The sequence below is a fragment of the Hylobates moloch genome, unplaced genomic scaffold (genome assembly GCF_009828535.3).
Source record: "Hylobates moloch isolate HMO894 unplaced genomic scaffold, HMol_V3 SCAFFOLD_1, whole genome shotgun sequence".
Classification (NCBI taxonomy): domain Eukaryota; kingdom Metazoa; phylum Chordata; class Mammalia; order Primates; family Hylobatidae; genus Hylobates; species Hylobates moloch.
The window spans coordinates 52,591,389-52,605,072 of NW_026652276.1; the positions used below are offsets into that span (position 1 = coordinate 52,591,389).

The window sequence follows — 13,684 nt, forward strand, 5'->3', positions numbered from 1 at the left end:
GTCCTTATTTTTTCTTATGTTACCCCAAACCTGTGAAAACTTCATCAGATCATGACTGATAAACAGGTTGTTGTTTAGAAACCAGTGTTAAAGTGAAGAGTGAACTGACTTTATTCTTTTATGTAAATTACTCTTACATTCAAGAAGCTATATAAAAAATGGATGCTCTTCTACCCATGATATTCTATATCTATTTGTATATAGCCTCCCCACATACCTAGCTTCCCTCATATACTCGCTGAATACATGAAATTGTTTCCTCTCCTTTTACTGTCTTTTTAAATTCTCTCTCTTTCTGTTTGTGACTCTAGCAAACTGATCTTGACTTCTGAATGTTTCTATCCTTGATTTTCGTGATAGGACAACATATCAAGACTGATTTTGGTCCTGCACAAACAAGCACTAAGCAGATATGTGAAATTAATAAGTAATTTATATTCCCTATTCCATATCTAATAGGAAAGGATAAATAATATGAGATCTGGACTCTGATCTCTGCAGATCTAGTCCATTCAAGTGTAATGTACCAACTATGTACAAAACTATATAAAGTATCAATGGAAAAAATGTGGTCTCTGCCCTGAGAATTCAGATAGGTAAGTTCTTTCAGATATAAAACAGCAAAGTCATATTTACAGGTTGTTTAAATAATGACTTATTTCTATGCATGGTTTGAGAAAAGCAAAATAAGACAGGGGTCACTTTCAAGTGATACTAGTAGGGAAGGCCTTACAGAAAATGATTAATATGGGCTTGTAATTAGGAATATTTTAGGTAGACAGAATTACAAAAGAGAAGTATGCAGGTAAACTTTTTTGTGGGGGTACCCTCTACTTTTTTTTTCTTTTTTTGAGACAGAGTCTCACTCTGTCACCCAGGCCAGAGTGCAGTGGTGCGATCTCAGCTGACTGCAGCCTCTGCCTCCCAGGTTCAAGCAATTCTCTTGCCTCAGCCTCCCAAGTAGCTGGGATTACAGGCACACGCCATCACGCCTGGCTAATTTTTATTATTATTATTAGTAGTAGCAGTAGTAGCAGTAGCAGTAGCAGTAGCAGTAGCAGTAGCAGTAGCAGTAGTAGTAGTAGTAGTAGTAGTAGTAGTAGTAGTAATGGGGTTTCACCATATTGGCTAGGCTGATGTTGAACTCCTGACCTCAAGTGATCTGCCCAGCTCAGCCTCCCAAAGTGCTGGGATTACAGGCATAAGCCACTGTGCCCAGCCTACATTTTGAATTTTTAGAGATGGAATACAGAATTATAAAGTGTCTGGGCTAGAAGGTACTTCATAGATAAAAGAAAAATCAATTACCTTTTTTAAAGATAGGAATTATGGATGGTCCTCCATTCTTCTCCAGACTAAAAGGAAAACATTTTTGTCATTAAAATAAATGAAGACATAATGCACCCAGAAAAAAATATATGAAGAAATATATGAAGACTTACAGTACCAGGTTTAATGCCTCATGGCCTAATTCATACATGTTACCTCCACTAACTCTGCGTGTTACCTGTAAGTATTTTATATTCAGTCACTCATTTACTCACTTATTTACTCCAAACATTTGGAACATTAAATCTGCTTGAAGTGATGAGGGAAAGTGTTACAGAAGAAGAGACACTTCAGCTGGGTTTTGAAGAAGATAGGTCTGAGAAAGGGGTATATTTTTCTAATTCCTACAAAGTCATCACATGGGCTAGCTGTGGGAGTGACTGTGTAAAATACTACTTACATTATTTATCTTAATTCCTTGAACCAATGAAAATTGTTTAGAATTATCAATTATAACAGTTATAATTTTAGGTTCCCTGGCTTATAAAATTAGGTCACCCATTTTAGACTTTCAGCTTTTCAAAGAATTAAAGTGGCTCCAAAGATGTACTCATCATTCTCTGTACTTAAAATTGATGTAGAATTTATGTTTGTACATGGGTCCTATTCGGATGCATTATTGGATCCTATTCTCTTCCATTATCATAGAGTTAACATATCTTGAGTAGTTCTATTTCCTATGTATGAATATCACTACTTGGAGAGAAGACTTGTAATTCAGCTACATTTACAGAAGACAAAATATACCCATAGTAAAGAGATTCTCCTCTCCTCCCTTTTTGGGAGGATTTAAGTTTGTGATGAAACCACAACATTGAGTCGAAATCCGCTGAATAAATTCCTGGCAAACTTCACTGTAACTAACCACTAAGTCTAATTTAGCCCTGTTTCCACCCTGGGAATTTGGCCTAGCTTTGGATCTGGTCCAGAAGACCCATTTGATGCTAAGGTCAGGGTGGTGGTCTTGTCTCAGAACTCTCAAATGTATCCCTAGTCTGCTAAAAAGTGACTTCTTGAATCAGATGTTGTGGTAACCAGTCTCCCCAAAACTTTCTAAAATGTGAATAATCCTGGCCAGAGAGGATCTCCAAGATCTAGGTGTATTCTTGTCTGCACCCACAACTCTGGTGCTGAGTTGGAATTAAAACAGGTTTTGGCAATGGTCATTTAGAATAAAGTTTATCCTCTGCTATACAGGAGATATGTTCATATCAAGAATAGTTCCTCTTGTTGGATCTAACTAAACCTCATTAAAGTCTCCTCTATCAATGATTTCACTACTACAACTTCTAACATAGGACCATACCTTAAGGAAGGAAGTCCCAGCAGTGTTTGTTGCATTTGAAATTCCTTTAAAAATGCTGGGTTAATGCTTGCATCTCTGCTGATATTATTTTTTATACGAATGAACTGATTAGGTTTATTCCTGCATTCTTTTAATAGGATGCGGAAAGCATTTGCATTGTATGTTAAGTAGCCAAGAGCAGAAGAACAAGCTGCACGAACCTAAGTGAAGAAACAATTCTTTCTTAACCAATGGGCTTTGTTCTTAAAATATCTTAATGTTCTAATTAATAGCTACTTCATAGGAAAGTCTCTGTAAGGGAGGGAGCAAGTGTGAGCAAATATGTATGCAAACAAATGGCAATGTATAGATGGAAACTTAACTGCCATATTTTTACAGAGAGCTGTCAACTGCCATTGATTTCTAGTGGTTGTTCTCAATCTTAACTGCATTTTAGAACCACCTGGAGTGTTTAAAAAAAAAAAAAAAAAAGCCCACCAACTAAATCAGAATCCTTTCAGGGTAGAATCTGGGCTTTTGTGTGTGTGTGTGTGTGTGTGTGTGTGTGTGTCAGGTAATTCTAATGTGCCACCAAAGAAAGAACCTTTGAGTTTGAACTAAGGTAGTGGAGTGCAACCCTGACAATGCATTAGCATCACCTATATAACTTTGACAATTATGCGTGGGTTCCATCCCTAGAAACTCTTATCTAATTATTTTGTTTATCGTTCTCAAAGGAGTAGGAACAGACACTTTGGAGAATAGCTAAGTGGTACATATAGGAAAGCTGAACTCTTGGTAACAGAAATCTTAGAGAAAGCAACTCATTTATTTATTTATTACTTAAAAAAATTTTTTTTTTTTAGCATTCAGACATTACAAGAGCAACTCACTTTTCCACTGGCAAAAACAGAGAAAGAAGCACAAGTATCAGGCCACAGGACTCTAGAAAAAATAGTTCTTTGAAGAAAATACCCTCTGTCTATGACTCATAGGTTGGTCATATGATTAATTAAAGTATGTTCCTGGCCAGTTGTAGGGAATATGATAGTAGCATAAAAAGTTTGATAGAATGAACATATTGGTCTTTATGTTGGCATCCGGTTGCTCTGTATGCTCATATGTCTTCTACACCTTGAACCCTGGACCTGTAGTTCAGCTGCTGGGAACTTGTTCAAAATGCAAATTCTAGGGCCCACCTCAAACGTATTGGCTCAGAAACTCTAGGAATGGGGCCAAGCAATATAACAGGCCCTCCAGGTGATTCTGATATACCCTAAAGGTGGAGTAACACTGCTTTAGAACTTAGTGGAAGAGAGTAGGGGAACACTCAGAGGTAAGCCACTGCTGTGACCAGCACGGCCTCTTTCACACACCCTTACATCTAACCCTGCTTGACACATAAGGAAAACTATCCTATGAATTCCATTTTCATTCATTTCAAATCATAGAAATAACTTAGATCAGAGTTCACCAGTTTTCATTAGATACTTAGCAAACATTTTAATTATAAATTTATTTGTCATCAACGTACTTATAGATTGACAATTCCAGGATTAAGATGACCTATTTTGTAGGGTTTTGTTTTTGTTTTTTAAATCAGAAACTAATTTGAACAGGTAGTTCTTTTTAAATCTTTAATTGTAGTTGTTTTATATTGCTTTTGTGATTAAAATCCTAATTTTAAGTCTTAGGGTTAAAACAAATGTATATTTTTATAGGAATTAAAATTGTGGATGGCAGATATGTATGACTAATTAGTATTAGAAAAGTCATGTAATTTTGAGTTAGTAACAAGAACTACATTATATACATAACACAGTCATATAATTTTGAGTTAGTAATAAGAATTATATCTATAACACAGTCAATCAGTGGAAAAATTAGTCCACAGAAAGAGAGGTCAATTATATTTTTAGCATATTTAATTTTAGAATTAGTTTTTGCTTGTTTTTACCTCTTCTATTCCTGAGTACAAATGATAGCAGAGCCGTTGGATTGTTCCTAATGTGGTAAATGCTTCTGGGATACCAGCTCTAGAATGAGCCAGGCTTGCTATTAAATTCCCTATAAATTAAGCAAGAAAAATGCTTGTGTTATTTAATTGATATAAACTTATAATACTTTCATTAATTGCACATAGCACTGAAAAAGTTTGTGTCACAAGACATCTCTGTCAATGAAGCAGCACTGAGAAAAAGCATGCATATGTAAATATAGAATAAACTCCCCAAAATTACAGTTTGGTTTTCTGTCACAAACAGTATAAGTTAAATAGGTTTATGTAAGGGTGGAAAAATTGGAAAATTAGAGGTTTTCTTTCTCCCATATCTTCAGAATATATTTTGTTTTGAAGTTTTTAGGGTTTTAAAAATAACTATGAACATAATGATTTAATTATCATAAGAAAATTTAGGCCGGGCGTGGTGGCCCACACCTGTAATTCCAGCCCTTTGGGAGGCCAAGGTGGACAGATCACCTGACTTCGGGAGTTCGAGACCAGCCTGACCAACATGAAGAAACTCCATCTCTACTAAAAATACAAAAATTAGCCAGGCGTGGTGGTACATGCCTGTAATCCCAGCTACTCGGGAGGCTGAGGCAGGAGAATCGCTTGTACTGGGAGGCAGAGGTTGCGGTGAGCAGAGATCGTGCCATTGCACTACAGCCTGGGCAACAAGAGCGAAACTCCGTCTCAAAAAAAAAAAAAAATTAATATGTCCTTTTTGCGGTTGAAATGGCTTTGAGTTAATCCTTATTAATACTTTAAAATCAATCAATGTATTGCTTATTGAGGTTTAAAATCACTGAAGTTTTTACATAAAAAGAAATGTTTTCAGATTTAAAATAATAAGGTGTCCCAATAATTAAATGTGCAGCTAGCAACTGAATATTATTTCATTTATATTTGTTTGAAGATAAAAATGTATTTTCATATTTCTGTGTGGAGTATGTGGATACTTTATTGAGATATGATGTGAGTTTTTGTTCTCCTTATATTTTTGTCTGGCCTCTATTATAAGCCAAGAAATTCCTTGTGTTTATTGCCTCAGAATGGGGAAAATTGGTTGTATCATCTAAAGCAAAAATTGTCTAAAGGTAAGCTTTATTTAAAGTTAAAAAGACCCTTTAAAGATGGGAAGTTATAAATGGAAACAGACCAAGGGAGCAGCTAAGAAAGAGAACTAAAGTTTATAGTTCTCAAAGGAGTAGAAGGAGGAACTCTGAGTAGAGAATAGCTAAGTGGTATAAATAGGAAAACTGAATTCTTGGTAACAAATCAGTTTCCTAAAAACTTCTGTGCCTTTCCAAAGGCCTCTTCTGGAAACCATGTCAACTTGACACCAAGCACATCAGTTATTTTACACTATACCTGAGGCCTGAATATCAAGCTTTGCCTGAGATACCCTGGACATGCATATGACTGGCTGTGGAGTGCAGAGAAAGTCCAGTAATTTCTGAGATTCATGTCTCCTCATCCTGGAGGAATTAATTTAATATTTGAAAGCCAATGTAATATGGCATTTCTTTCCTATAAGAGTTTGTGGAGGCCAGGTGCAGTGGCTCATACTTGTAATCCCAGCACTTTGGGAGGCCGAGGCAGGCGGATCATGAGGTCAAGAGATTGAGACCATCCTGGCCAACATGGTGAAACCCCGTCTCTACTAAAAATACAAAAATTAGCTGGCCTTGGTGGTGCACGCCTGTAGTCCCAAGTACTCGGGAGGCTGAGGCAGGAGAATCGCTTGAACCTGGGAGGCGGAGGTTACAGTGAGCTGAGATCGCACCACTGCACTCCAGCCTGGCAATAGAGTGAGACTCCGTCTCAAAAAAAAAAAGAAAAAAAAACTGTGGAGTGTAAACCCACTACAGTTGTTTTTCAGAGTCACAGAATTACTATAACATTGAATTAATAATGTTATTTAGATTAAAACATTTAGTAGCTTCTTTAAACTTTTTTTCTAGCTAGTTTCCATCAGAAAGTTTTCATTCCTTCATTTTTCCTTCCTTGCCATGCACATATACTTCATAAACATATAATTCTATGGCATCAAGTAAAGTTTCCTTTAGTGATCCATTTTAATTAAAAAACAAATACTTATTTGTTTATATCAGTAGTAGTCACTGCATATTACTCATTATGACCCTGCCTTATGTTACTTTTAAGAGTGGCATAACAAGTCAATTAAATATTACTGATCACCTATTATGTGTGAGCTGTTGGGTTAGGTCTGCAGTAGACGCAGTTATACAATAGCGTTAAATGTGTTGAGAACGCTATGGGACCATCTTGCTTTGCTTTGTTGCACAGTGATGTAAAGAACTTTTCAGTGTTAGCAAAATGTGCACAACTGGACAAAAGGAAACCAGACAGAGGTACATCTGTGTAAATCTGCCACCACTATTATAAATCAGTTTTTTTTTTTTTTTTTGCTGTTGGTAGTTCATAGTTGAATTCTCATTTATATCTTGGAAAAAAAGTTAAGGGTTTGAAAAAGTAATTAGGAAAGCAAAAAGTCTGTATTCAGAGTTACTCGGCTTCTATTTGAGGTACAGAGTAGACACCCACTGTTTCGTGTAGACTTGCTGTGGAATTCCATGTAGATATAAACATAAGTTCATTCTTTAAACTTGTGGCAGTGTATCAGATGTATTATTTTATGATTATTCAGATTACAATAAACTGTTTTTGAAAATAGTTTTATGTGGCTAAAATTAACTTCTAGTCATTTCTTACCTGTCAAGACAATAGTACAAGTCTGAACTGAATACAGACTATCAACTAAAATAGTAACACCTCTTGCAGACAAAGTAATATGGTCCACATCTCTAATGACTTTAGCCAATACAACAATCTGAAAACAGAAAAGAAGCAGAGAGTCTTTAAACATTTTCTACTCAGCTTCTCTAATTACATGTTTGTAATTTTTTATGTTTTTTTTTATTCTTTTGATACTTCTTATAAGGGTAAAGGGAGTGTTTAGAGGATTCAATAGAAGCAGCATGTGGTAGTGGGGAGAGTTAGGGTATTCGTCCCTGTCTGGTCATAGCAGTGATCATAGGGGGTACTATTATTCTTCCTACAATGTTTGCAACTTTTGCACCCTTTCAATATGGGTTCATAGAAAATGCTTCTCTTAAAGGGCACAGGATAGAAAATGAAGAGAGAGAATAAGACTTCCCAGATACATACAGTTGTTACTAGGTCGAAGGATCAGTGTGATCAACTAAAGATTTGCAGTTAGAAAACCTGTCTTGGATGCTAACATGTTTTTCTACCTATTTCCTTTTAATATGGGAGTGATGAAAATAATACTACCTGACTGTCAACCTTACAGGCTTGTTATAAACATCAGATGAGGTATAAAGGCATAAGCAAGTGTCTTGTAACTTGTAAAATTCTGTATTAATGAAGAAATCCTCATAGATAATGGAGTTTTTATGAGGTAGAAGGGGCTTATGTGCAAAGTACTAAGTTTTTACAAATAAGTAAACGTTTTCTGGGCCTCCAAATTGTTGTAATTTTCAAGTTTTCACAAAATGACATATTTATTAATTTGAGGTGTTAATCTCAATTTTATACCTGAAATGCTGCCATTGCCTTCTCAGTTTCAACTGTTGACTCAAGAAAACGTTCAAAAATAGATATGGTCATTATTCCACTTTCCAATATTAAGTATTGTTGAAAGCGATTATTGAAGGCAAAAAGTGTTAATGCATAGCCTGCTCTTAAGCAAATATCCTAAAGATAGGAGAAACATGCATTATAGTGAACTTCATTTATCATGTTACTCAACATAATCGACTTTAAATTTCTTGCTTATTAAAATATATTGCATTCTTATCACTGGGAGTAAAATATGACATTACTAGGGAAAAGAGATAACAGTTACTCCAGAATGTTATAACTTTCAACATTTCAAAGTAGAGTTGATAAGTCAAAACTTCCCTTGTATAGCATGTTATCTATTGCATTCCATACATTGTTGGGTATTCCATATCATCTCTTAAATTCATTTGTAAAATTCCATTGTACTATATTTTAAGGAAGAATAGGAGAAAAATAATGTATTCTGAAGAATCACATTTTAACATTCTGAGCCTGGGCAAACAGCAAAAGCTAGTTTCTTCTGTAGAATTCGTCTGCTTGCCAGAGATATATAAGTATGGTAGACCTTCCAGAAAGATTCAAAAGATAAAATCTTATTACTAAATCTTATTTTTAATATTAAAAATAATTCAATATATTGTATTATTAGTATGTTATTTGAACAATGTATTACACACAGAAAGAACTCATTCATCTTAGTGAATTTTCTTTCTTGTTTTCTTTTTTTTTTTTTTTTTGAGACAAAGTCTCCCTCTGTCACCCAGGCTAGAGTGCAGTGGCGTGATCTTGGCTCACCGCAATTTCCACCTCCCAGGCTCAAGCAATGCTCCCACTTCAGCCTCCCAAGTAGCTAAGACTAAAGGCGTGTGCCACCACACCTGGCTAATTTTCTGTATTTTTTTGTAGAGACAGGGTTTTGCTATGTTGCTCGGGCTGGTCTTGAACTCCTGAGCTCAAGGTGTCTGCTCGCCTTGGCCTTCCAAAGTGCTGGGATTACAGACATGTACCACTACACCCAGCCCTGAATTTTCTTCTGCCACTATTAATCATAATATTAAAATGCTACATGTGCATACTGAAATATTTATAGATAAAATTATATGATGCCTGAAATTTGCATCAAAAATAATTTAGTAGAAGTGAGTAGATGTATAGATGAAATAAGATTGGCCATGAGACGATGACTGCTGAAGCTGGGTGGGAACATTTAGGTTCATTATGCTACCCTGTCATTTTATATATATTTGAAATTTTCCATAATAAAAATCACATACACACACATACACAAAAAAATCCCAGTCACCTAGCAATAGGCAAAAAGAAAGGTATTAGGTACAGTCAAAGGCTTGAGAAACTAGGTCTCATTCATAGTCAAAGCGTGGATTAACAGACAGCAAAATAGAACCTAGAGCCAAGTAGGAAAGAGTGGCAATGGGAAATGAACCAAAGGGGCATGCTTTGTGTATCAAGGTCAGATAGAGTGAAGTGAGAGAAATATGCTAAGACTTGACCGATTTCCATTTCTTTTCCATGTAGGGTTCACTCCTGCAGTATCACTGTGGAAATCTACAGTAAATAGTTTAGATTATAAAGTGGCTATTAATGTTTCAAAATGAATCTCATAGTTTGACTGCTCCCACCATGCCAGCTAGTATCAGATACAGGACAAGAACCAAGTTGGCTATTCCCAGTTCAGAGGGCTAAAAATTAATCCTTGAGGAAAGACATATTTTTCCATACTTTTTTTCCCCAATGTCAACTGTCTGAAACTCTTTACTTCGTATATCTTTTCATTTACCTATCTACCAGGGTGGTTATACCCACTGGTTACTTATTGTTACTTTATACCCACTGATTTATGAATGGGAAAAGAGTACCTGTTAATTATGCTCACTAACCTCTTCAAAAGTATATTCATAATTAATTAGCCCACATATTTGAGTTAATTAAAAAGAGTAGAATAACAGTAACTAAATTAATGTGACTAATTTCATGTGGCTTGTGAAAATCAATCTCAATGGTCCATTTCATATATTATTCTAGTTTGGTAGCATGAAAATAGTTAAATTATAATTTAAAAACAACACATAACCTATTGCATCTCCATGTAGACAGTATCAATGTAGCTAGGAGTTACAAGAACCTGGGTTCCTGACTTAATTTTTACTGCATTCCTGTCATTATCCATAAGATAGCTATTCATTCAGTGACATATTTAATGTTGCTGAACACCCCTCCCTCCCCTCTAACTTCTACAACACATCTGTGTAATCTGAAGTCTCCCACTATAGATTTAACGAAGGACAACAGTCATTTAGTACTGTCTCTAAAGCCCTAAGAGCACTAATGTGCCTCTGCAGGGCAGGTAGTTTGAGGCAAAATATAGTACAAGAAACCCTAGAGGACTTTTAACTTGCCTTGTGATGAGTGTTAGAATTAAAAATTTTAGCCAAGTCCAGATAAATCCTTTGGTTAAACCTAGTTCTCTAAGATTCCCTACCATTTGTAGAACTGATGCACAAGAATAAATCTATTATAAGCCAAATGCAGGGTCCAGAGAGTGAAGCAGGTGGTAACAAACTGGGAAGGAAGGCAGAATACTTGAGAGTGGAATGTGTAATAAAAGGGAGAAGGGTGCACATGAGGAGTAAGGTAATGGGAGCAAAAGCTAGAAGGAACAGAGTAGAGGGGCAAAAGATGGCTTAGAGAGTCAGTCAGACATTCATTTAGTCTCCTCACCCTATTAGTTTCCATATATATATTTTTTTTTACTCTACTGTAAATATATATATATATATATTCTCTTTTTTGAGATGGAGTCTAGCTCTGTCACCCAGGCTGGAGTGCAGTGGTGCAATCTCGACTCATTGCAACCTTCACCTCCCGGGTTCAAGTGATTCTCCTGCCTCAGCCTCCCAAGTAGCTAGGACTACAGGCATGTGCCACCACGCCTGGCCAATTTTTGTCTCTTCAGTAGAGATGGCGTTTCACCATATTGGCAAGGCTGGTCTCAAACTCCTGATCTCAAGCGATCTGCCCACCTCGACCTCCCAAAATATTTCCCATATTTTTATAGCAGCACTTCTCTTTTGTGTACCACAGTAGAGTAAAATTTTATATTAAAAAATAACATGACTTCATTCCCACCCACCTCCTGACTCTCCTTGATCCCTCTAAAATCTTACAGAACTGAGAGAAACATCGTTGGCAATTTTCTTCCTGGTTGTGAAATGCCCTGTAGAAAATAGCTCTCATTTCATTAGGGTAGTGCTGTTGACAGTGTGGCCCGTGACGAGTGACAGTCCACAAAATCATTAACAGTGGGATAACAAAACTGAGAATAAACATTGAAAAGAAACAAATCTTCTTTATAGTTGAATACCAACTAATAAACGTAGAAGGAAGAAGGGAATTTTTTTAATTGCCCTTAGGCAAATGTTACATTTATTATTGTTGCATCAATGGATGCTAAGATTGGTGAGCAAAAGTGTGATGCAAGACAAAATATTTGCATAATCTCAAAGTGTCTCACCTTAAGATCCTTATTAACTACAAAAGGAAAAACAGTGAGTGAAGAAATATGGCAGACTCCATTTTAACCAAGTAATCAAAATTAACATTACCAGTAAAATACATCAACATTATATACCTCATGCTATGATGTACTGGGAAGGTGAGTGAAGAAGACCACATCACTTCTGTGATATTCTTGCCAAAAGGTGTAACTTCAGTTTAATTAGGGGAAAACATCAAGGTCAAATTGAGGGATATTCTATAAAGTAACTGGCCTGGATTCATCAAAAATGTCAAAATCATGAAAGACATGAAATCATGAAAAACAAAGAAGGGCTGAGCTTCACAAACTGGAGGCTAAAGAGACAAGACATTTAGATGTCATGTGAGACCCTGGATTAGATTCTGGAAGAAAAGTAGACATTGAAAAAAAAATAATTTTTTAAATTAAAAAAATACAAAAACAAAACCAAAAAAGGGACATTGCTGAGAAAACTGGCAAAATTTAAATAAGGTGTGCAAATTAGTTAATAGTATGGTATCAATGTTAATATTCTAGTTGACATTTGGGAAAACTAGATGAAGGATATACCAGAATACTGGTTTTACAAATTTTTGGAAAGTCTAAGATTATTTCAAAATTTTTAAGTTAAAAAAAATTATCCTTCCATAATAGATTGCTGGGAAAAAGCTATTTCTTCATCACAAATAGTTTGAGAAGCACCACTTTAGCGTATTGGATAAGTGAATGACTGAGGGCTGAAAGGGCATAAAATTATTTTAAAGGTTTGATTTGGGATATAAGACATTTGTTTTTTGATTCATCACCAAACATTAAAATTACTGCATTTCAACGATGAAGTGGGACAACTCAGAAAAACATGGAGCTGTATTATTACATCATTACAAACTAATGACCTACAAAGAGATCTTTTACATGTCTTTTCTTTTTTTTTTTTTTTTTTGACGCGGAGTCTCGCTCTGTCGCCCAGGCTGGAGTGCAGTGGCGCAATCTCGGCTCACTGCAAGCTCTGCCTCCCGGGTTCACGCCATTCTCCTGCCTCAGCCTCTCCGAGTAGCTGGGACTACAGGCGCCCGCCACCACGCCTGGCTTAATTTTTTTTTTTGTATTTTTAGTAGAGACGGGGTTTCACTGTGGTCTCGATCTCCTGACCTCGTGATCCACCCGCCTCGGCCTCCCAAAGTGCTGGGATTACAAGCGTGAGCCACCGCGCCCAGCGTCTTTTCTTAAATAATACATTGAATATTGCCATGAGGAAGACTTGATAATTTGAAGATGTGGTATAAAAACCATTTTTTTGAAAATAAACCTCAATATTTTGTAAAGGTATTACCTTTTCTGTTGAGTGAAGAAGATAAAGGACATCAGCATACTCAAATCCTTCATTTTCATGTAAGTCTTTCTGTAACACATCATTCCCTAGGACAATGCATGCCAAGGAAAATGCGACTTCAACCTAAACATGCAGTTTTCAGAAATTACTTTTCAATTATGCTTTATGAAATTACACATTTCATTGTGCAGGCATTTATATAGAATACATTGTGGAAAGATACTATAAAATCTAAAATATAATCCATTGATTCCAGTTATCTTACTAGTAAAAGAACTGCACTTACAACTCCCTCATAATTTTTAATAGCTGAGAAAATATCCTTTCTGTGTTCAGAGACCAACCACAGAGCTCCATTTGAGGGCACTGGAGAAAGGAACAAGGGCCAGCAGAGCATGTAAGGAGGTATTATCCTAAGTGCATAGTGGTATCCCTTCCATATTAAAAAAAAAGTTCTTTTAATTTTTTGACATGGATTAAAAAGCTGTTTTGAACTGCTTGTTAACTACTGACCATTGAGTTGTAAGGCTTTAATGCAGCACCTTTTTTTTTTTTTTTTTTTTTTTTTTTTAGATGGAGTCTTGCTCTGTC

General features: G+C 35.9%; 1 protein-coding gene across 4 annotated transcripts in view; it reads right to left on the reverse strand.

The window, feature by feature from the left end:
* Positions 1-13,684, reverse strand: part of ANKAR (ankyrin and armadillo repeat containing) — a 75,810-nt gene that overhangs the window by 5,445 nt on the left and 56,681 nt on the right. For 3 of the 4 annotated variants that reach the window (XM_058440268.1, XM_032755153.2, XM_058440262.1), the window contains exons 17-22: positions 13,094-13,216; positions 8,199-8,357; positions 7,353-7,470; positions 4,572-4,681; positions 2,636-2,835; positions 1,309-1,355 (exon numbers count right to left, since the gene is read on the reverse strand). In XM_058440268.1, coding sequence (XP_058296251.1) covers positions 1,309-1,355; positions 2,636-2,835; positions 4,572-4,681; positions 7,353-7,470; positions 8,199-8,357; positions 13,094-13,216 — 757 coding nt within the window. The remainder of the gene's footprint in view (positions 1-1,308; positions 1,356-2,635; positions 2,836-4,571; positions 4,682-7,352; positions 7,471-8,198; positions 8,358-13,093; positions 13,217-13,684) is intronic. The other variant, XM_058440270.1, reaches the window with a different exon arrangement.